At 35.4% G+C, this 25,872-nt stretch overlaps 1 protein-coding gene across 3 annotated transcripts in view; it reads left to right on the forward strand.

Moving 5' to 3' along the window:
* The window catches only part of RIMS2 (regulating synaptic membrane exocytosis 2), a 400,038-nt gene that overhangs the window by 247,770 nt on the left and 126,396 nt on the right, over window positions 1–25,872 (forward strand). For all 3 annotated transcript variants that reach the window (XM_075085579.1, XM_075085580.1, XM_075085581.1), the window contains one exon: window positions 14,084–14,193. In XM_075085579.1, coding sequence (XP_074941680.1) covers window positions 14,084–14,193 — 110 coding nt within the window. The remainder of the gene's footprint in view (window positions 1–14,083; window positions 14,194–25,872) is intronic.

Here is a 25,872-nt window from a genome sequence, read left to right on the forward strand (position 1 = left end):
AACCACCTCTCGTCTTGTATTTAACTTTCACTTTATTAAGCATGTGAAAAAACTTTCCAGTTTCCACTATTCATCAAAATAGCAAACATTGTTCTGCACAGTCCAGCATTCAGGAAAGAGTCTCTCATTTGGGACAGAGAGTTTTGTATCTTATGTCATTGTGAATCCACCAGTGTGGGTGTCCTGCAGGAAAATATGTCATACAGATACATCAGTCAAAATTACTTGCTTTCTTTGTTATTCATGGCTCCTTTCATTGCTCATTAATTCTTGTGGTCTCTTCTAGCAGTTTTTTCTTTTTTTTCCCCACAGAGTGGCTACTTGCTTCTCTTTCATCTTTTCTCTGCTGAAGTTTGTTTCAGTTTCTGTTTATCAGATTTGATAGACTTTAGTTTGTTAGTTCTAGGATATGTTCATGTTGTCAAAAACCTTATTTTCTGAATTCATTCTTAGGTTACCGCAGTTGTCATTTTGTCTTCATGATAGTTCCCCCTTTTGAAGAAGTCCAACCAAAGTCCCTCCCGAAAGAAACGGAAGTGGTATCGACAATATACTTGCTCCAGCATATGCCTAAGAAAGAGAATAGACACATGTGCAACTTCAGAGTCTTCAGTGCCTCTTAGAGCAGGGGCTTTCTCAAGAACACCCTGCTGCTCAGAACCCCACTCCAATTTTCCTTGACTCTTTAATGTGGTAGTGAGCATGGCAGCACTAGCTGGTGTCAGTTCACACTGCTGCAGCTACTCAGATTGAGCATATATAAGACATCATGGCTGGACATGTAGAGCTTTACTTATGTTTTTATTTATATCCACCAATCCACAATCCTATAGAGTTATAGAGGCTAGTTCATAAATTGACAGTCACCCATTTTAAATGGGCTGACATATGCATGATCTGAATGACAGCGTAACGTTCTCAGGTTTTTTATCCCAATTGTTTTTAAAATTAAAATATTAGCAGTTCTTCTGAAATAAAAATTTGCTGAAAACCTCACTGTATGAAATTCTTTCTCAACTTACCTGTCTCAGAGTTCAGCTCAGTCACTGAGAACACCACACTATGTGCTATTTTCTTTTTTTTTTGCTTAGCCTTTGAGGTTAGTGTTTGGAAGTCAATAAAAGCTGGTTTGTGCACATTTTGTGCAGGATGTGAGGTTTTCTTCAGGCAGAATTTCTGTTGCTTCACTTAAGAAAACAAAATTTTGCTTCCATTTTGTTTTCTGACTTCCATTTACCAGTTAGAAATTGCCTAACATCCATATCCTATTTTTGGTGAAATTTCTCAGTTGCTCAATAACTGTTTTCCTATTGATGTAACTTTTTACTCCTATGAAATATGTGTGCATTGATCAAGTGTTCTTTATATGTTGTTAATTATTTCTGAATATAATTTGAAAGATGTTTAAAATTACATATATATGAAATATATGTTCAGAATATACTGCTAAACTGTAGATAAATGTGCTCTCTGTTCATCACTCTCTTAATAATACTGTGAGGGAAAACATCATGAAAGAAGCACCATTTAAAATATCTGAAATATCTGTGTTGTTTATTCCGTATTCAGGAGGACTAGGCAGGAGAGAAGAGTGCCTAATTCATATTACGATGACACAACCTATATTCCTGAAAGGTATTTTAATTTATATAGTAAAAATAAAGTTGAGTAATACATTTTTTCTGTGTACAATTTTTAATTGGCCTAGAATAATGGTAGTTATATTTACAGTGCCCTTAATGCAGTATTTCTCTAAATACAGAACAACTAATTTCCATAGTTTTAATACCTCGTTTTCTTTTAGCCCTCCATTAACTTGACTTTGGGGGTTTTTTTAAGCATAATTCTTAACTTGAAGAATTTTTTAATTCATTAGATGTGGGAGGAAAACTGAATAGTACAGAGGAGCTAGGTACAACTGAAGGTTTTTTTCCCCACATACCTGCAGCATATGTCCAATAGCTAACCTTTTCAGTCACTAGCAGTGATTATAGGACAGTTTAGAATCCTTAACTTCATTCTTTTAATTACCCGAGTCATTTAAGAAGGTCCTCAGCTGTTGATGTGTTACTGCCCATATTGATTTAAAAAAATGACAAACTGAATGCCTTCAGATTGATTTTGGATGCTTGCTGTGCTAGGACCAAAACCACTATTCTTCTTCCTAAATTTTGATATGCATATAGTGTGTCACAGTGAACACAATATAACTAAAGGCTGACGTGTAATCTGAAAACTTTTGGAGTATCTCTGGAAATAGTTATTTTATAACAGCATTTCTTCTTTAAAGAGCTAGGCAAAATGCAAAAAGAAGGAAATCTGAAGAAAGAAGCAGGCTGATGTTCCTCTCCCCTTGCACAATTAGATCTTTTATATTTCTCTGTCCATTTTTAACTCAGTGTCTGATTTTTGTCTACAGTAATGGAGCAGGGATTATTTTCGAACTAGTTGCAAGGAATTTTGGTTTTATTTGATTGCTACGAATAAATACAGACATCTTTAACAAAAAATAAAGTGCACTGCAATTTTAAAACCATGCTTACATATTTATGATGTCTGTAATAAAGTAATTTTTACAGAAGAATCTTAAAATACTGGCTAACTGAAGAGACTGACTTCAGTTTTAAGGATATGGATGATTAGGGAGAGTGTAAAGATACACCTGTCATTCTTCAGCTGTCTTCTAATTTCGATTAAACTAAATCTAAATCTAATCTAAACCCAAATTAGGTTAAACTAAAGTAACTTTCATCCAGTCATTGATCTGACTACCAACCACGCAAAAAAATGCCATTCCCCATACCATCCAATTTGATATAGAAGAAACAAGAGCAGCTGAGTGACATTTACATATACCACAATCCATACTGTCTTTCCTCAATATAATAACCAGGAGGTGTGGGGTTATTTAGTTTATAAGCATATTACAAAACCTCAGATTCTGAAATCTGAGAAGTTTGGGAAAAAAATGGAGTCATGCAAAAAATATTGCTATGATTCCCAGGAACAGATTAATGAAAACCATTGGTTAAGTGTGTTCAAGCCATTAAAAATTCATTCTGCAGACTTTGGCTAGGGTTTTCAGTATAGACAAAGGAAGATTTATATCCAAGTTGATAATATGGTGGTTCCTTCATCTTTTTGGAAAATTCCTGCCTTGCTTCTCACTCACTGTCATGTGGCAATCATTGAATAGCGGGACTATTGCAGTTCCAAGGCTTTACCCAAACAAGATTCTGAAAATATGGAAAACTCCAGAGATCCAGCTGAAACTCATTCACCAAATGTTGGATATTTTGTATCTACTCTGGAGTAATGGAGTAATGGCGCATAAACAGTTTATCCCCTGCTTTCTGAAATGAAAGGAGCTTTTTTGTCCCATTATTTCTTCTCTCAATGGTTCTACTTAAGATAAAATCTTTCTACATGTGTTTTTTGTTACCTTCAACTGATTTGCTGACAAGATGCTGCAAATGTTTAGGTAGCCCATGTTCATACCTGAAGAATAATACAGGTATAAAATTTAATTAGTTTTCATTGTTTGATCTGAGTGAAGTGAGTTTTCTTCTGCTTCTTAAATAACTGTAAAAACCAATCATCCTGTCAAATAGAAAAAATAATAAAATTGAAAAAGTTAAAAGCAGTATTTTAAACTATTGCTACATGGAATTTTATTTTTAATGTTATATCTCCACAATTACTTTTTAATTATTCCACAAACTCAATAGCCATTGAAAACATGAAGACTTTTGTGTAATAAAAGATAAGGGATCAGTTAGCCTTCATGGAACTGAAATTCGTGGCTAAGCTGCTGAAAAGAATAAAGGTGAAAAATATTAAGAATTATATCAGGAAAAGTTAAACATAATTTGCTTGGGTTTTAATTAAAGAAGGTATGGTTTTCTTCAAATCTCAGGGAAAACAGAAAATGTACAAGATGATTTGGAAACATTTGGAAAGCTTCTCATTTTACTGAGAAGTGGTCATGTCATATGAATTAGAGTGTTATTAATAATACATATGTTTCTTTATAACATTTCTTTATTTTAACTGCATTGTAAAGGTGGTACAATGGTGCAAGTTCATGGGCAGATCATGTAGTCAATGGTTCACCTGAAAATTATGGGTAAGTAAAAAGTGTAGTGTTACAGATATACCTAAAATGTATTTCTAATCTTTATAATAATAGCTCATTTATAATTGTACCAAAATTATTCCTAATAAGTATAGTCTTCTTGATGTCTTTCTTTCTTGACTCAGGACTAAGGCACATTTATGTGCTAGTCTTTTTTCCAAGATTAAGCTGGTTTATGCAGTTAAAAATAGAAAAAGAACACTAATTATATTTGAACTATTTTTAAAACATGTTCTCACTGTTCAGGGCCACTTTAATGAAAAAGGGCTTTTTGTCTGATAATACCTGCCTACATTCACAGCGTTGGGGAATGTGTCTTTGAGACCTAATACTTTTTAGTTTTAGAAATAATCCTAGTTCTGTCTAACCTATCTTCCTGTGTGATTGATGCGTAACCCATGCGAAGTGCTGTGTACCGTACAATCTTCAGTTCTTCCCAGCTGCAGTTGGCTTCTGATCAAGGGAGTGCACAGATTTTCCTTGCTATTAGTTCTTTGACCTTATTGCTTCTCCCTCATTTTATTCTTGCTCTTGCAGTATTTTTCTTCTTTACTTACTTTCTTTGTGAATGTACACAGAGCTTGCTTCTTTCTGCCCTTCCGTATCTTGTAAGTAGGAGCTGACTATGCTAGAGGCATGCTTTGGCTGACTAAAACAAACAAACATATGGTGTGGGCCCAAAATCCTGGTAAATCTTGAAGGTCTTAAGTGAAACCCCCACAGGGAACTTTTCCTTGATGAAGACTGAGAGTTACAAAACTGTATCTCAGAAATATTTGTTGTGAAATTATACAAAATAACACTATACATTAACATATATATGTCTCAAATGCTATAATTTTGTGCATACAAATACCTAATAACATGTAAATTGTGCATGAATATTGAATTAATTACTTATAAGTAAATTATTTACTGACCATACTTTGAATTTTGTGTTCCTGTTTATTCTTTTGTGGCGATACAAGTCATATCTCCCTGGAGAAATAGTTATGTACCTAAAACAGATCACTGGAAGGCTATTAGGCTATACTCAGTTGAATATAACAAACCATATAAAATGATACCATCTGTTGAGAACAGAAGATATATATATAAAATGGATTAGTCACAGTTCACCTGCAGTCCTAAGGCTATTTAAATAAAATTGTGATTCATATTTGTCTTGTATATGTTGACTCAAACGGGAATTCTGTTTAAGGAATTCAGAGACTGAAGGAGCATAAGGGACTTAGTTGACTTCAAACTAAAAAAGCACTGGTAAAAACCAGGATTAATCCTTCAATATTTTAATGCAAGTTTCTCTCTTTAGGGAGGAGAGGTTTGTAATGGTCTTTTGGCTCAACATTAGCACAGCCATAGAGACTTACCTGAGACCATGTTTCTTCCCCAGCCTTTTGAACCAGAGTGCCACTGTTTGCTGGCTTTTCACTTTTAAGTGTTTGAAGTAGACACTTAATTTGTGCTTACAGCAAGGGCTATGCTTATTAGTTCTTCCTGGGCAAGTGCACAAGCATACTGAAAATGGACAGCATTTGAAGAAGGCTGGAAAGTGCTTAGTGTAAACAAAGCTTTTGTGTTTGCGTTTGATAGTCACATTAAATAATTCTGGTTTACTTCAGATGTCTTAGATTTAGTACTGTATAGATGTTAATGTAGGTAAATATCAGGGGGAAAAACAGATTTGTAACTTAAAAAAGAAACTGATGTGTTAGCACTCTCTGTCCCCATTTAAATTTAGCTCCAAAAAGATGTGCAAATAGAAACAAAATATAAGAGCATTTGTTGTGAACCAATATGACTTTTAGGTAGACTGTAAGGCATAGAACATACTTTAATAAAATGAAGACTACTGAAATGGATCAGATTCTGTTAAGATCAATGGGTTTACAGAATACCTTTAACAGAAACAGATGCTATTTTGCTCATTTGTAAATTAAGATCTTAAAGGATAATGAAGTCTTATGTATCTCCTTATCTTGGAAAGATATGACTGAACTCCTGGCCTCATCAAGTGAAAGAACTATTGTTGACTTCAGTGAGGTCAGAATTATAGATCTTTGCCAAAAATTAAGAAGACAGATAAGCACATATTTGCAGTATTAAGCCCTGCTTGTGATAATTTACTAATTAAATGTCTGCCATATTATTGGTCCATTAAAATGTCACTGGGGAAAAAAAAAAAAAGGCCAATTAAATACAGCGTGCCATGTACAAATAAAGTTATATATAAGATCTGAGGAAAAAATACAACAAAACCCACCAAGAACCAAGTACTTTTCAAATTTTGCATTTAGTACTGCACTCTACAAAGGCGTATTTAGGTACATGCTTAATTTTAAGGCTACAACTAATTCACTTGATTAGTCTATAGTCTAAGTCCTCTGCTGAGCTGCATTTGAACATTCAAACTCTATTAGGAAATGCTTCTCTTTCATTGCTTCTCTCTCAAGCTTCTCTATGCATTGCCCTGTATATCACTTACTCTTCTGTCATGAAACATATGTTCATTAAAACCCTTGAATGTTCCTGTCATTGCTCATACATTGTGATACAACATTCAAGTTGCGTGGGTATTGTGTTCTGAAATGGGAAAATATGTGTAATAAGTTTATAATATAAAGCTGAAATACTTTGGAATATTTCTAATATTTTTATTAAAGTTTACATTATTATCTTGGAGAGAATTGCAGCAGTATATTCTGTTATAAAATTGAGCTGGGGTGGGGTGGGGAGAGGATTTCAGCCTGCTCTGAGAATTTTGAATTCCCAGCTTTTGAATGCTAATTAGTTTTATCATGATCTTCAGTGAGTCATCTCATGAAGGGAGAGATATGTGTTCCTGCAGTGTGATTCTTTAATATATGTCAGCTGAGGGTCTATGTTAAAGATGCTGAAAGTTGGAAGCAGTTGGCAAAGTACAAGGTACTATAAAAAGGTATATAAACGAAAATGTGTTACAAGTACCAGAAACAACAATGTAAAAACAAACACTCAACATGTTACGTTAGAACAAATATCTGCCTAAGTCTTTCAGACTTTTAAATTATTAGTGAAGGAATACCTCCAAACATCTCATATTGTAGGCACAGAATAAAAATATGAATATATGTTAATATGATAAAGTTAGTGCAAGCTAAATAAATTGGTAAGACATAAGGCAACATATATGTTGCTTGCATTCATTGGTTTACCCCTGTGTAAGGAAATGGTAGCCTGCAAGGTTCATTTTTTGAGAAATTACCTTTGAGTAAAATACTGGAAACTGATTCTTAAACTAAAGTTAACTTATTAACGGAAATTATTATTATTAGCTCATTTGCTGTGTTTGCTTTCATTTGAAGGCAGTTGCAAATAGTGTTAACTGGAAGTTAAGAAGCCTCTTTCTCAAAAGCATTCACCACTTCTTTTTGTTTAATGTTGAGATTTTCTGTAAACAAGAAATTGCTTGCATATTTTTACTATCTTCCCTTCAAATATAGAACTTGCTTTTCTATTCCTCCAAGATACACAAAATTAATTTGGTCTGATTTTACAAATAAAGAGGATATGAAATATTTCAGCACATTATTTCAGTCTTAATTCTTCCAAGATTGTCAGTACTTATTGGTTTTATTGATATTTGATTGTAATAACTAGCATAAACCTCTGACAGCTTCCATAGAATCATTAACTAATTTGGGTTGGAAAGACCCTGAAAAAACAATCTGGTCTAACTCCCTACAAAGCAGGGCTTTGCTATTCCTCAGTGAATCTGTTGATGAAACATATTTTGGAGAGTAAATCTCTATAGTTATAGCTATATGTGCTTTAAGCATTTTTATAATTGTACCATGCCATCATGTGTTAGCAAGATTAGGTACGTCTACAACAGAATCACCAAAATGACTGCAATGCCATGCACAGATACCTAAGCAAGCTGTAAGCAACTGAGTTTCTGTAGCTGTAGCAGTGTGCGCATAGCAGTGTGGAGCACAATGTGCCTGGGATCGCAACTGAGTTCTCTGCTTTGCTTTCCTGAGTTAGCTAGTAGAAAAGTAGTTCAGATACTGGCATGTTACGGTTTAGTCATGCCTATGACTGTCATGTAGATACTTGTCGTTATCACATCCACCACAGTGTAAAGTGCATGTGAATAGATCATATGAGTGTGTGTATATATGTGTATAGATATATATACCTCATATATAAAAAACATGATAGAAGATTCCTGCAGCAAAAATATCTTGCCTTGCTTCCTGGTTTTGTTAATTTTGCAAGAATACCTAAAAGCATTGTGTTCCTGGCTTTTAAAAACTATAGCAGTGCATAATTTTATATTAAGTTTCTTTATAGGTATACATGAGTGATTTGGTAAGATATCCAGTCACCAGTTTATCTAGATATTTGGCGATATACTGCTCCTTCCCATTTTCCATTACAATAGTTATGACTCAAATTTAAGTTTGCTTGGTACTAGAAATCTCAGTTGTTTGTAGACATGCTTCTATATGTTATGCTAACAGAGGATCTTGTGTCTGTGACTAAACAGCAAAGTTCCTATAGCTAGTAGAAGAATAACATGTCCAAGGATTGAAATCCAGCAGCCATCCACAGACACTGACAGGTATTACCATTGTATGTTAGCTGGAGTTTGAAATTATCATAATTAGACAATGTATTGCTGTACTTCTGTTCTGTGCTCAGTGTTTCTAGATGAAAAAAGATGCACTAGGAGCTGAATTGTGGTGTACTGTAATCCTACAGCAATTCTATTTTTATTTCTTCAGTTTTTTGTTACAAGAACAATCTAGTACTAAAATTGTGATTGGCATGATCTCATAGCTTGGATTTTTAGTCTTGCACACAGAAAAGAATTTAACTGGGCTTTCAAATAAACTGCTTTCAGTTATTTTCAGGAAAAATAACTTATTCGTGTTGTAAGCTGTTATGATTGCTTACTGTTGAAAAATGGTCATCTTTTATAAGGCTTTCTCTATACATAAGTTTAGATCAATTAATATATTAATTTGTTGAAAATTCTTTTTGTTAACCAGAGTAACAAATCTGAAAAATTAAAAATTAGAAATGGTTATTTTCTGCATTGGGAAAGGAGTTAGCTTTTGAAATTTCCGGAGTATGACTATAGAACAATGCAGATAAATCAGTAGTTAAAACAAAATGTTGTAGCACCTTTGGTTAGATACTGTAGTTACTAGAATTTACAGTGGCACCTAAATACTAATTTTCTAATTCTAATTTTTGATGAGTTTGGAATGTAAAATTAGATTTTGAATACTCACAGAGCTTTCTGCATGGTGGCTTAGGGAGAGCTCAAACAGTTTCAGAGTGATAGGTGTGCTTGGTTAGGAAGCAAACACTTACTGCTGTACTCTTTCCTCAGTGAAGGGGAGAGTTATGCTCACAAGTCTTGTAGACTTTGACAGGGGATAGGCCAGCTGCCATGCACGTTTTCCTTAGCAAGGGTAGGAGGATGCTAAATGGAGGAGGTCACTATTTGACATTTCATTAACTGTATTTTATATAATAAAAGTCTTTTAGCAAAGATAAACAGCTCTAGCATACATTAAAATATTACATGGATGTTGAATACATTAACTTAGACTACTATATTTCCCTCTTTAAAAATCACTAATCATATGACATGAATTATAAATGAGAAAAGAGAAGACTTGCATCTGGATAACTTGGGAGCATAAGCCCTCAAAAATGTTATCTGAAAAGTTATGAACTTCTGTTTTTAATTCACTGAGGTGTTTTACAAACTCCCGCTCCATGCTTATGGCTGGAACATAGTTGTATATTGTGGTAGGTGAGCAGCTTCACTGCCCAAGCAGGTTATTGGAGTGATATTTTTTCTATAAAAGGGGCAGTTCATTTCTAAAGACCTGGATCATATAGCACATGTGTTTTCTGTTAAAAGGACAAAAAGATATGTGAGGACAAAGAACAGTCAGTAAAACTGTCTGTTGAATTGTTCTTTATATGTGTATGATCTAAAACCACACAGTGAAGCTTTCAAGTGGAAGACCGTCAGTATGCTTATATAGCCCTCTGTTTGCTCCTGTGGGTACTGAGAGTTTCTCAGCATGTAGACAGTAACTTGAGGGTAACAACTCAGTTTCACCTCAGGATTCAACTTCGTCTTCAGTCTACAAAACAACAGGGGTGCCAAAGCTTCATCTAAAAGCAAAAAGTTCACTGCCAAACCCATGTCCTCCTTCACTTCTGGGAACTGCTGGTTGTGTTTTTACTTGAAGTAAATGCCAGCTGCAGATTGTGGCAAATGGAATATTTATATTAACTATTGAATATGAAATTTCTGAGGCCTTTATCTGTTGGCACAGTGGTTAGCTATAGTGACTCAATGACGTTCTGTAGAATACAAAACCTGCCTGCCCACTAAGCCGTTAGTATTGGTCTTAACAGTAAAAATGCCTCCCTGCCTTCTAATACAGGCAATGGGTCAGATCCCTAACATCCTAAGAAACATTTTTTATACTGCAGCTAAAGAGAATGAGTCCTTAGCAGTAACAAGAGGCTTAACTTCTCATGAAGTATTTATGAGGGTCATGTGGTTACTGCTCACCCGTTCCCCTGTATGTCCTACTGACTGTTGGAAGGAGAGAGAAATAGAAAATTGAATTACACCTCTTATGATATTGCCCAGTCCCTGCTGCTATGTGCTCCCCCAGACCCACACTCGCTGGCAGGAGAAGGGTTGTTCTAGCTCTCTGTGTGTGACAGACCCAAAGAAGAAAATCTCTTTGGGCTCACTAATTTTCTTAAATATGTGGGTAAACAAAGTAGGGGTGGGTTGTCTGAACCTTGGCCATATTATCTTTAGTAATTTTGTTGAATTTAGGAATATTTCTTCTTGGAATTTATTCCCATAGTCTAAGAATTTATTCCCATGGGCATTTTATTAACCACCATGCAGATGGCTGACACCTTTCTCACCTTCCATAGCACTAAAACCTCTCTTAAACAGTTACCTAAACTAAGCAACATTCATATTAAAGCTAAGGTTTTGTTTCTTTGTCTATCCACAATATAAAAGAAGCGAGACAGTGGATGTTTTTGCTGATGAAGCTTCCCATTCAGAAACAGAACTGATAGAAGAAGAAGTGAGGTAATTTTGTTGTGGTTTTGTGCCAGGCTTATTGCACTTTTCCTCCAATCTTTAGTGCCTCAGCTTATAATTACCATTACGTGTCTCACTGTGGTGTGTTTGCTTGTTAGGAGCTTATAGACATAGATTCATGGTGAATGGTATTATTCTGAACCTGTCTGTGGCAATTCCTTCATATACTCCAGGAGTCCAATTATCACCTCATGGAAGGCCTGAAGAGACATTCATTTTAATGAATCTTTTATCAACCATTCAGCAAAGTTAGCCACCCTAGAGACAACTATACGCTGTCTCAATATGGTTTTTAGAAATGAAATGCTGTTAATAAGATTCTTCATAATGAGGCTGTGGTATGTCTCTCTCTTTTTTGATACTAATTAAAATTCGGCTTCTTGTTACACTTAATCACCATCCAGTCACTCTTTGTATTAACTGACTTCATTGTAAAATGCATGACTTCGCTCAAGGAAAAGTCCTGAAGGGTACATGTTCCCCATTTGTATTCTATAGCTGTTCAGTTACTCAAGGAGAGCTGTGAGGAGTGTAAATTTAATAAGTAGCTCCATCAGAGTACGGATTTTGCTTTTAAAATTACCTTGATTTTATGTATTTTAGGATATTGCTAGCAAATATTTCTCCTTGCAAACAGACCAATTACATTGGACAAAAAGGTGGGGCTTGATTAATTTCTGAAAGCAATGGCATGATTAATTGCCTAAGATAGTAGAAGACCAGACTGCTTGATTAAGAAATGCTCTTTTTCTCAGTCTAATTTCTTCCCATTGCAGCCCTGATAGTAACTTTTTCCATTGCTGTTTTGGTACAGTTCTTTAGGCTCTGGGTTAGAAGGTGGATTTTTTTGTTACAAACTAAACATTGTCTTGTTGTTGGAATCTCTGTAAGTACTAATGTTGTTGTAGATTTTCATCTGACTACAGTGTGAGCGCTGCGTATGAATCCATCACTATAGCCTAGCTTGTATTTTCACTGAAATCCTGAGTCTAATAATATTTAACAGCACTATGTGGTAATTTTAACATCTGGAATGTGGACTCTCCTACAAACAAGAGCACTACCTCTAAAGATAATGCAGTCTGTAAAAATCTAGTTGTGTGTGTAAAAATATTCAATTAAACTGCTCAATTAAATGAGTCCTTAGCTTTAGTGAGACTTAATATTATGTCAGCTATTCTTTTCCTCCAAGTTTGATGTATTAATTAACAAAATAACAACAATTTTACCCAGAAATTGTCAGGAAACAGACTATTGCATGGATAGTCATTACTGAGACATTGGAAACATTTCAGCCCATTTATCAAGAGTATGGAGTATGCCAAATCATACATGTATGAAAAAACTGTATGATATCAAGAAGCGAACTCAGAAAATTTACCCCCCCCAAAAATGTACATAACAAAATTATTTGCTCCAAACCAGTATCATGCAGCATATTTTATAATTAATAGAAAAGTCAAAGTCAACTGAGCTGCTTTTTGACTAACATTACAGGAATTGTGAAGCAGCAGATAGACAGCCATATCAAAGATCCAGATCAACAGAGCAACGTCCTATGCTAGAGCGGACCAACTCCCGCTCCCGATCCACAGAGCGTCCTGACTCAAACCTCATCAGGTCGATGCCTTCATTAATGACTGGAAGATCTGCCCCTCCTTCACCTGCCTTACCGAGGTGAAACAGACAAATCAATCAGACTAATCCCCTTCTGCCCCACCAGCTCACCATTTTATTTTCCCAGTAGCTAATTGGTATCGCCTCATCCTTAGCCGATCACTAGTAGCAATAGATACTAACCCTTTCAGTGCCAACACACTATTTATATTCTACTCTGGATATAATGGTGTGGCTGCCATTGCAAATTGTTTGCTAACAGTATTTAACTACATTTGTTTGTGATTTCTCATTTGTCAGGAACCCTGGATGGTTTCCCACATAAACACCTCATAACTGTCATATTCTTCTCTTACAGAATGAGAAATTGTTTGTGTTCATCAGACATCGCTTATGGAACAACCATCATAACAACATCAAATGAAACTATTTTTTTTTTAAAAAAGTTTCTTTAAATGGACTGTACAAACTTTTTCTCTTAATTACCATTTTAACCACCATTTTCTCTGACTACATTTTACTGTGCCATAGTCTGTATTGTTCCTGTTTGAGTGCTATACTTTCCGATTGACGTTTTGAAGATTTCTATACGTTACTCTTAGCTTAAATAAACATAATACAATAAAAAGATTAGTACATTTTGGTCTAGTTGATGTTCAGTAAAGCCTCTCCTTATTTTATATCTACAGAATACATTCTTTTGTGTTTTGAAAGTTAGAGTTAGTAGCATCAAATCCCCAGTGAGACTTAGAGTCAAATACCAGTGTCTTTTCTCAGTTTATTACTTTGTTTAGACAAATCCCTGTAATCTCATTGCCATTCACTGGTAATTTAACCAAATACAAGCTGAGTAAAGATTGTTGAATCGACTTGTGTATAATTTTATGTGTATGTGGGTATTATATCCATATGCACATGAATACAGACACAATAAATTTTCTGGCTTGACTGGGCAAACAAGCATCTTATGGATGTTCAGCCTTAGTTTGGCTTTCTTTTCTTCTTTTTCATGGAGAGATTTCTCTTTTTAATCGGGTCTTTTTCTGACAAGAGATAAGAGTTTTGCTATGGGACTGCAAGGGTCCCAAGTGATCTAAAGCCTACTTAGTCATGTTATCATTCTTGATGTTATTTAAGGATGAATTTGTCATTTAATGGCTGTGTTTTTTTTGATATGTGTCTCATAGGTCACATCCTCGAACTGGGTCTGTTCAGACAAGTCCATCAAGTACTCCAGTAGTAGGGCGAAGAGGCAGGCAGTTACCGCAGCTCCCACCAAAGGGGACATTGGAGAGAAGTAAGTGTATGGTTTTCTCCTAAATGGCACTGCAAAATTGCTCATGAAGGTCGATTATATTTATTATTTTTCTTTTGGCATTACAGTTGAAATCTCTTGAGGTCTTGTGTTCAGAATTAGGATTTGATAGTAGTGTTGTAGTTTGTACTGTATTTTCTTCTACTATGTTTTAATATCTACAATGCTCTTGACTGAGAAGAATCATCATCAGTACAATAATCAACAGTGCAATACACACAAACCAAGATGGACTAACTAGTAAGCATGATCCTGTTCCTTTTGAACTCCATAGGTGTTTTGCCATTGACTTCAACAGGCACAGGAAATGATCTTTTGTATGTTGTTTAGTAATAAAACTCTGGCTCTTTTGGGACTTAGGGGCATAGCTGATCACTTGTGGGTTTATATGGAGTGTGTTACAGATTGATAATATAAAACCTCTGCATCTTGAAGCAGGAAGAGCAAGAAGGAGGTAATAATCTTTAAAATAGGAAAGGTCAGCAAGGTATTTCATAATTCATGTTTTACTGGTACTGTAATTGTGCTTATCTTTAATGTCTTATAAAAGCACTGGTCAATGGATGCATTTTCCAAAATGGTTAGAAACCGAGGTATATAAACACATTTTTGATAGCAAATACATCTTCACCCTTCCACTTCTGGTAACTAGATGTGCTGAGCAAAACCAGTCTAAACGGCCATATACACTCCTTTTTTAAAATCCTTCTTAATGTTTATATTGTATCTTTTATAAAAATTCTGTTGTTTTTAACCCCTGTGCTTTGGTTCCCTTTTTTATTTTTTTTTGTTTTGTTTTTGTTACTTTCCCTAGACAATGGAGACAAGGAGATAGAATCTTATGAAGGTCTGTACATAAAGGAGAGTTTGTTTTTCACCTGAAAGCCTTTTTGGGAGGCTATATAGGGAAAAATAAACCCAACTGCAATTGATGTTACTTGATTGCACAGATATAGTCAGAATTATTGTAATAATTCATAGAATCACAGAATGTCCTGAGTTGGAAGGGACCTCCAAAGATCATCGAGTCCAACTCCTCTCCCTGCACAGGACAACCCCAAAAATGTAGTATTTTTTATATTCAGACCTGTGGCTTATAAATTGTACAGGGTTCTACATGAAAAAAAGACAGTATAAAATATTAATATATAAATGCAATTATCATGAGAAAAGTACCTAGACATGTACCGAATTTTAAATACCAAGAGTTTACACTGCAAGAAATAAGAGTATTTCAGTTAACCTACATAGGTACTTACCTTTTCAGGATTGGCACTTCAGGCACATATTTAAATTAAAGCATTTGAGGCTGTTTGACATGTTTCATATTAGCCATACATTTAATCAGAAAGATGTTTTTATTGCAAATATGTTACAATGTTATACAGTTGCTGGACTACTAGGTAATTTTCAATTATGTAGGAGCAAAAATTAATTGAATCAAGATAGTCTTTCAAAAAGTTATACTACTTTTACTTAAAATTATATCCCGTTATATTTTATACCATTAAAACTGTTTAATTTGCTTAATACCAAGCCACAAGATATCAATTGCAGTCTTTGGTTATACCACTGAGGGTCTATACATAGTATTACTGTATCTGTCTCATCAGACTTTTTAATTTAGTATTTACAATGTTTACAGTGTTTATTTCCATTTTGGAAGCAAAACGTCATGAAAAAAACCTTCTGTTTTCTCAGATCACCCTAGTATGTTCATTTTTTGTGGTCTTCTGTGTTGTGAAATGCTTATATGAAATACAGTCTAGATATGACAGGAAATAATCACATCTAATCACATGATGTTTGCTGTCATTCCTGTATATGCTTTCATGTTTTACCACTCTTCCCTGCTCTTTGCTTAGTATATCTAGTTAGACTGTGAGCTTTTTAGGGCAGCAATTGTGAAGTACTGCATATATTTACTGTGTTTGATTAGAGAGGTAGCAGTCTTATTTACATCATAGGTTCTATAAAGAGAAATATAATAAATACTATACAATAATTGTTTTTTATAGAAATGCTAGAATTGTTTGCTCTGGCAAGTACTGCTGGGACTTGAGGAACTCTATTTGATTTTACTTGAAAACTGAGTAATATGTCCCTGTACCTCTGTCTAAAGTAGTCTTTTGGAAAACCTGGGTTACAGAAAATTTCCAAATCCACAGATATTGGAGTTTTACTATACAATTAAAGCATCATCAGTGACTCGAGATACAGTAACTGGACACTTTATGTTGAATTTTAGATATATAAAGGTGGTAAACACTGTAATTAAAAATGTAACACATAGATACAGCTCTCACACAGTATTCTATATGATTTCTGTAATGAATTAAGAGCTTATATTCCAATAACAATATAGTTCTACTTTGAGGTCTCTTCTATCCTTCTTTAGGATTTTCTAATACTTCTATTCAAGGGGAATAATGATTTTCTTTAAAAGGAATAACGCTCTACAAGAACAGCAGATTACCTAACTTCTGTCAGTGACAGAATGTAATTATGATTAACAGCAGTTTTTTACTGTGGAGAATTGAATTTTACAAAAAGTTATTTTAAGCAAATGAAGTACCAGTGATAAAAGCTGAAGTTCAGTAGAATCGAAAATGCTGACTATAGTAGAAGGGTTTTATGTTATTTAATGAAGAAAGCAGCAAGTAAACCTGAAAACTTTATAGACATCTGAGTAGATTTTTATGTGTTATTACATGCCCTGGTGATAATCAAAACAATTGTCTGTTGTTGGGAAGGCTATATGACCATACCAGAAAATGTCATTGTCAGAGAGTAGTTCTTTCTGTTCTTATAGAAGGATATACTTGACTTAAATGAGAGGGGGAATTTTATATTGCATGGAAACATACTGTGAAGGTAAACCTTTCTGATTTTGAAATGAAGGATTTTGTTCTTGACCAGATTAAGTTAAAATCATACTGAAGAAAAGAGTTAGTGAAAGATACATTATAGGAAAAAAGGAATTGGAAGTCATCTCAGTTTTGTAAAAGAGAAAAAAACTTCTATGTTTGTAACTTCTACAGTAGTCTCATTTAGTCTGTATACATTCAAACAATCTATATTTGTTACAGGGTTGAAACTGCATACCATTTCGTAAAATGTAGTAGAAATGCAGGGTCTCAAGTAGAAATAGGGGAGTAACTTCAGATGGGGAGATTTTTTGTTATAGTGCAGCACTCAGTATAATGTGAAATGTGGTGTCCTTATGCCTATGTGAGTAGAACTGGAAAGGATGTAATGCAGAGGAAAAAACAAACCTCTGGGTAACTCCTTTCCACATTAGGATTAGAATTAAAAGACATTGATTTGGGGTAAATTTAGTTCAGTGAACTGTGTTATGTGGTTGCACGTGTTTGTTTCAGGACACCTAGGTTTCCCCAGAATAATTTATTTCAAAATTCTGAAATAGCCAGAGAAGTTTGGTTTTAAGAAATCTAGCTGTGAGTAGCTATGAAGGACCATTCCTAATGATAATGTATTGACCTATATATCTTTTTCTCAGTCCCACATACTCAGTAGGAGAGCATTTCACCACTGAAATGCCAGAAGATATTTTATTTTTTTAGCTGAAATTTTGCTTATGTATTTTTAAATTATGCTAGAGACAGAGATATCTTTTTTCTCATTAATATTTGTAGGAAAACAATAATATTAAAATGAACTTGTTTTTAGCAGTGAAATGGTTATGTACTCTTAAATGTTCTCTATTATTAGTGCTATAGACAATAAACAAATACTGGAGTAGTTATAGTCCTTAAGGGTTAAAAATATTTTTTTCATTTATATGTGGATATATTTCTTTGTTCTTACTCACCTTGGTAGAAGGATGAACTCAATGACTGCTTGGTGCTAATTAAAATGGAACACCATAAAGTGCTCTTGAGAATATTCCGTATTAGCCCTTTCAGTTTGTTGTTAATTACTAATCAGAGAGAGCGAGCATTTTTTCCTAATATAGATTTTTCCTTTTCCTCTTAAAAATAAGCATAACCCTTTCTTTCTTCATCCCTATTAAAAAAAACCCCAGACATCCACCCCACCATAAAAACTAGAAAATTATGTCAGGCCAAACAAATGTAATAAAACCTTTAAATAAAAGATGAAGTGCTCAGAAATTTAGCAAATAGTAGAGCTCAGTGAGGATGTGCCCTTCTATTTATGCTCTATGGTACAGACTTTAATTACATGATCTCATCATAATCTTATGTCTTGGGAAAGTTATTTCAGAGGCTCTTAAAGCTGACATCAATGTTGATTAACTGTCCCTTCTTAACTTCAGGTATGGGTGATCTTAATCCAGGATAAAATTATCTATGAATGGAATTAACAGGGGTAGTTGATTAGGTTTAATCAGGGGCAGCTATCAGCTATAACTCTAGGTTTTATATCTCTCAGATACAATTTCAATTCTTTAAAAAGAAAATATATATACTGTCAATTGTATTGTTGCAATTCTTGCAGTATGGAGTGCAAGTTAACTGAAACACTCTGATGGTTAGGAAAACACAGATACTACTGACAGACAAAAAGTCATGCTGTTTACTTTAAGGGATTTTGTGTCATTCAGAACATAATTTGTATGTTAAATAAGACATAATTTTGCAAAATAAGAAGGAATTTTATTATGTGTTTTCCAGTGCCCTATCATAGTTTGACGGGAGACAGAGAAAGATCTTTATAATCTAATTGCAGAGAACCTGTATTCACACTGGTCATAATTCTAGCTTACTCTATCAGCTGTTGTTTCACAGGTTTTTAAAAATATATGGCATAGAGGTAGTTTGTTTTGTAAAAGGTGATTGATCATATATATATAATATAGGAGAGGAACTTGGACAACCTTCATCTTGGCTAGGAACTTGATGACTTAGTCAAACATAGCAGTCTAAAAAATGAAGGTAATGAGGGTACCCATCTTTGCACCCACCCCCTTTTTGTGTGGATATTTCTGTGGTACTGACTGCATGATATTAGACACTTCCGTGCTTGCATGAGGTAACTTGCATTATATGTGCTTGACAGGAGAGTAAAGAGAATAGATTAGTTAACATTAATAAGGCTTCCTTAGGGAAATCACAGAATCACAGAATGGCAGGGGTTGGAAGGGACCTTTGGAGATCATCTTGTCCAACCCCCCTGCTTGAGCAGGCACACCCAGAGCAGGGGGCACAGGAACGCGTCCAGGTGGGGTTTGAATGTCTCCAGGGAAGGAGACTCTCCACAACCTCCCTGGGCAGCCTCTTCCACTGCTCTGGCACCCTCACAGGAAAGACATTTTTTTTCTCTCATGTTTAGCTGGAACTTCCTGTGTTCCAACTTGTGCCCATTGCGCCTTGTCCTGTTGTTGGGCACCACTGAAAAGAGTCTGGCCCCATCCTCTTGACGCCCACCCTCCAGATATTTATAAGTATTAATGAGATCCCCCCTCAGCCTTCTCTTCTGCAGGCTGAGCAAACCCAGGTCTCTCAGCCTTTCCTCATATGGGAGATGCTCCAGTCCCCTGCTCATCTTGGTAGCTCTCCGCTGGACTTGCTCGAGCAGTTCCACATCCTTCTTAAACTGGGGGGCCCAAAACTGGACAGAGTACTCCAAATGCAGTCTCACTAGGGCAGAGTTGAGGGGGAGGGTAACCTCCCTCGACCTGCTGGCCACACTCCTTTTAATGAAGCCCAGGATACTGTCAGCCTTCTTGGCCACAAGGGCACATTGCTGGCTCATGGCCTATTTGTTGTCCCCCAGCACTCCCAGGTCCTTCTCAACAGAGCTGTTTTCCAGTGGTTCAGCCCCCAGCCTGTACTGGTGCATGGGGTTGTTCCCCCCCAGGTGCAGAACCTTGTACTCGCTCTTTTTGAACATCATGGGGTTCCCCTCAGCCCAGCTCTCCAGCCTGTCCAGGTCTCGTTGGATGGCAGCACAGCCTGCTGGTGTGTCAGCCACTCCTCCCAGCTTGGTATCATCTGCAAACTTGCTGAGGTTACACTCTATCACATCGTCCAGGTCCTTGTTGAATACGTTGAGCAGGACTGGAACCAACACAGACCCCTGGGGAACACGGCTAGTTGCGGGCCTCCAACCAATGTCTGAATCTACCTTGGGTTTTTGATTTCAGCTAGGAATTTGCAAAAATATACCTTTGATTGTTACTTGTGGATTCTTAGTTCACTGTCCTGAAATGTAGCAGAGTCCTTAGACCCTGAAGAATATGAAAGTATTTTATTTGCATTAGTACAATTTCCATAGAAAATTTGAACAAATGTTACCTATAACACAGAGCTTACGGTACTTACTTGAAAGGTTCTGACCTTTCAAGGGAAATAATGGTTCATAATTTCCTCTTGGATTAGCAAAAGAAAAAATTAAGCACCTCTTTCTTTATGTCAGTTAAGGGCCTTAATATCTAGGTCTGAGACTACAAAGGGCATAAAGAAAAATTAGTAGAGAGTCATATTTATTTATATTTCAGGGTACCAACATGCCAAAAACATTTTAGTTCATTTCTACTGGAATTGAATTTTTAAAGTCTTTAGCACACCTTCCATGCATTATTTTCTATGAGAGAAGGTTCCCTGTATAGATGGTGTCCCTGCTGAATATTTTAATTGGAATTTTCAATGTCATGATTTCAATTGGAATTTAAATGTCATGATTTTATCACAGAACTATAGAGCAGAAATCTATGTAGAGATTAGTTTCCATTGCATTGGCTTTGATTGTAGCCTAAGTTTCTCTCCCTATTACCAATAACCTGTTTGAACAAGTAGTTTTTAAATTATTATTACATGCTAGCTAAACCTGAAGTCAAATAATTCAATGAGCTATTTAGTTGCATGTAAACCTATACAAGTAATGAGAGACCTGGAAAAAATTCTGGGAACAGAGAACACAAAAAATCAATAAATAATCAAAATCTGAACCTTTTAATGCTACATTTAATTGTATCACATCAAGTGTGCTTAATGAATAACTAACATTATGAATAACATTTAAATTAAAGCAGGCATATGGTACACCAGTTATTAACTCAACACTCTTCTATATCATTACTGTTGTTACCCTGGTATTAGAGGAGCTTTGTCACAAAAGAAAGTTATGGTTCTTTATTAATGATATAAAAGAAACGTATTTGTATTGCTTATCATTAACCATATTGTCACCACTTTCTCCAGCTATTTCAGTGTTCTCTAATATTTAGACGTGCTTTAGGCAACTGTAGTTACTGATGGAAAAGTGTCTTACTTTCTGAATTTTCTGAATTTTCCAAGCTAGAAAACCATTTGGATTATTTCTTCTGCTCTTATTAAGATACTGAGTATGCCCACTTATGATTTATACACTATTTTAAAGATGCTCTTTGAAAACAGAGGCGTGGACCTTTATTTCTAGAAAAAAACTAAAGAAAAACCAAACGGGAGATGCTTTTAAACCAATTGTCTACCAATATACGTCTGCTTTCTCTGCTTTGGTACTTACTGTCTGCTTTCCAGTGCTTCAATAATTTAACAAGAAATTGGCAATAAAGCATATTAAGGGCTGCATGTGACCATCATTACTTGCAGAAGGATCTCACTGGAGTAAACCAGACACATTAATGAAAAATAATGCAAGGATTTATTTAATCTTTGATTCACTCAAAAAATAATTTATGCCACAGACAGAGGGTTTGTATGTTATTGTGAATGTCTTTTGTTTGATGTTTATCTTTTATTTGAACAGCTTGTAACAAAGCATGCATGTTTTTGTCTTGCTTTTTTCCCCCTGCCATACCTTGCTTATACAAATGCAGCAGGAGACGAAGAAAACAAGCGTACTGGAGTTCAGGAATCAGAGGTCGAGGCAGGTCTGTCTGACCACAAGTGCCTTTCTCCTTTAGAAATATTTTCCCCTGAGCATGTAGGGAAGCTTTACCAGTCAGCTTGTAAATATATTAAATGTCAAAATCCAGACAATAATTGTATCATTTTATGTAAGAACAAGACAAAGAAATTCAATATAGCATAGTTTATTTATCAGTTTGTGAATGCTTAAAATAGTTCAACCTGCAAAAAATCCCTAACTTTTTTACTTTTTTATCCCTCTATTTAAGTACTCTGTTACTATTATCAACTTACAGCCTTAGCAGATCTGGGTGGACATCCCTTAGTGTGTACCCTCTACTTTTCATTGATACTTTTTACAAGCAGGGAAGTAAACGTTATTGTATCATGACACTTTTTTTCCCCTAGTTTGTGTAGGCGGACTGATGACACTGAATAAAAATAGTAGGAAACTGCATTACATTGAAATACTTTGAATATTTTGTATAATGTCCCTCATCCTACTTGGAAGACAGTTCAGTTGGTAGAAAAAGGAAGTGAGTGTGACGAGAACTGATACATGATCAAATCAAACAGATGCAAATATTTTTCAGCTCAAATACTATGTGATTAAAATATACAACTTTGCTGTCTAATTTCACGCACACCGTACAGATTCAAAAACACACGGAAATCTAAAGATTTTTTAACCATCCGTTTCTGCTTTTAAGTTTCTTTCCCAAAGGAAGAATCATAGAAGCATAAATGTGCATTTACATGCACTGTTAATAGGTTACATTCTGTTATCCCTGTTAATAATTGTCTGTGACAATACATCAACTGTGGTGGATGTGGAAGATCAGCACAGAAAAGCATAAGCTTTTATGATTATAAATATTCGGGGATAGACCAATGCTAGACTTAGCTGCCTAAGAGTAGGCAGTGCGGTACATACCTCAAGGTCCACGGAAAGAAGATTGGGGAAGGATGAGGGTATTGCTGCAGTTATGTGGAGAGAATTAGGTGCTCCAGAAGGGTGGCCCAAAAAAATGACAAGCTGAGCAAGATTTAGTACTAGCTGGTAGGAAAAATTCCTAGCTAAACATACGAATGCCTAAAATGCTATCACTGCTTAAAAGTGTAAGTGCCTGAATCACTGTGTATTTGGAATCCCATGCCCTGGACCCTACTCCCGTTGTTATTTAAGAGAAGAAAATACAGATCACTATTTTCTTCTCAAAAGAAAGTCAGGAATAATTACTGTGGTAGGGCTCATTACTTATTCAGAAATCTAGATGCCAGAGTAATTTCAAAATTTGGGAGTGGAAAGCAGGATTTTTTTTTTTTAATTGTAGTTTTCACTTTGGCATCCAAAGTGTCCTTTAAGATCTTTGCCTTCCCATTTTTCATTATAGTACAGTTTACGTTTTTCTTGCTTTTGTTATGGTTCTGTCTCTAAGTGTGCATTGTTCACTGGTGTGTGTACTGTGTTCTGTTCACAGTGTGTGCTGTGATTCTGTGAAGTGTAGTTCGTGGAATTGTGCTAACATAGTTTGCAAAATACTTGTGTGTGCTATAGTTACATTATTCATCATAGTAGGTGTTCCAATTGTAAATCATCATTGTCTGTTTTTAATGTTATAAAGATTATGAGGAAAAACAGCAAAACCCACCTGTTAATGGGCGAAAAGGCAAGTTGATGATAATATTGCTAGTGAATTGTGGGTGTTTGATAAATTTTGCTTAGTTTTTGCTGCATGTGTGTGTTGCTTAGTTCTACTAGTTCAAAATTAGTAACTTCATGTATGTTCAATTTTAATATGTTGTTTTACTTCTTGCACTTAAAAAATAATTATTTTTCAACTGTGGTTTTAAAATCTTTCTAGGAATCAAAAGCTCCAGATTTTATTTTTTTTTTTACAGCTAACTGTATTATTGAAGATGTAAATTACACCACCTAGATATGTGATCAAGTTGCTTATTTAGAACTAGTGGGATAGTTTCTGTACTTTTCTCATTTAGGAATTCCCAGTCTGCCTTGCCCTAAGAGAGCAAGTACACTTTGCAGACGTCTACAAAATTGTCTGCATTGTCTTCCACTTTTTACCAGGTCCAAGTACGTCCATGTCCAAGTCTCTTGGCTATATATTTTACAAGTTTGGCACATTTTTGCTAGTCACAGGAGAGCTGGACCATTTTAATTAGCATATACTGGTAGAGAAAGGCTTATGTTATTAGCAATCATCTCTATTGTCTAGTTCTTATTATGTTTGATATTCTCTTCTGTTTCAAATGCTGTAGAAATAAGCTTAATTCAAAGCACTGAAATGTTAACATGGAGATTTAGATTTATTATCTAAAAATAGAACAGGAAAGTTGCACTGAAAAACTACCGCTTTCTTTGAAGTTTTATATGAGTTCATGCTTCTGAATTGCTTTGATAATTTTGTAGAAATCTGTTATTATTTTTCCATGTACTTCTTAAGCCATATTACATTTAGACTTTGTCTCATCAGTATCTTCCGCCAGTGAATGAAATATCATCTAGATTGTGCCTTGGCTTTATTAAAATGTGGATATTCACTCATACACTTCCATCTCTACCAGGAGCCCATGTGGGGAATAGCCCAGTTACACTATTACGGGCTATTCCTAGCCTTCTCTTCCCTAGAATAACTTAGCAGAGGGCATAGAGGTGTCAGGAGAACAGGGATTCAGTTTTGCCTGTGCTAGTTCATTGTGTTGCAGGGAAAACCACATTTTTAATATGCTGCTTATTATCCAGTGTAGACAGACTGAAGGAGGTGCCTTTGCAGAGAAGGCACTGTGTCAGCAGCCCGGCAGAGCAATGCACAGGGTCACCTCCCTTACTCAGGTGGCTGTGCCAGCATAGTCCTGAGTGTATTGAAATAATGGAAGTCTGCTGCTGTAACTGTAATGCATGCTAATCACCAGATAGTTCAGTGTCTTATACTTTTAGGATCCAAATTCCAGTCCTGGTAAAGTCAGAGGCTTTTGCCGCTGACTTGACAAGGTTGACAAACCAATAATCAGTGCTTAAGTCAGGCTAAAGCTGTTTTTGCTCTTAGTTTATCTTCCACTCCTTCAACAAAAAAAAATATTTTATCTACTTAATTATAGAGCCTAAAAGATGTACTTTGCACAGTAAACTAAATATTACTAACCTGTATTAGAGATAGTTTGTTTTCATATGTTTATTAATTTCTCTAAGGTGTCCATTTTATGTTCTAGAAGTATCTTCTGCAGAGCTCTTTGACTCCAAAAGAATGGTCTGTGCCTAATATTCAATTTCAAATATTTATTACAAAAACCACTATCCCTTTCAGTTTTACCTCAGGTCTTTTGCGTTTCTCTTTCATGTATTTTATATGACACCTTTTGATCATTTGAGCTGTGAGAAAAGGCTCCAGGTAATTCGGTAGTTTATGGTCTTAATTTGGGGTGCATAAAAGATGATTTAGTTACCAAAGCAGAATTTTAACCCTTTCAGGTTATCAGTTCCCTCACTCATTAGAATATTTTACATAATTACAAAACAGCTTTGTCTATATTATGGGAATGAGGAATCTCCCAGGTTGAGAAGTGTATATTGAGTCTGTACCAAGACAAGACCTGTCACCGAGTCCTTCCCTTTCTGTGCACTCTGGTTTCTGCATGCATGGGAGCCCACTGCTCTGTGAGCAGTCTGGATGGCTGGAGGACTAGAATTGAAAGTCTGCTGTATTCCAGACTTGCTGCACAGTTTAGATACAATCTAAAGAATTTAGGTGACTGAAGTGCAAACTAGGCAGAATGAAGGGACCTCAGTCAAAGAAGTGATGACAGATGG

The sequence above is a fragment of the Phalacrocorax aristotelis genome, chromosome 2 (assembly GCF_949628215.1).
Source record: "Phalacrocorax aristotelis chromosome 2, bGulAri2.1, whole genome shotgun sequence".
Lineage (NCBI taxonomy): Eukaryota > Metazoa > Chordata > Aves > Suliformes > Phalacrocoracidae > Phalacrocorax > Phalacrocorax aristotelis.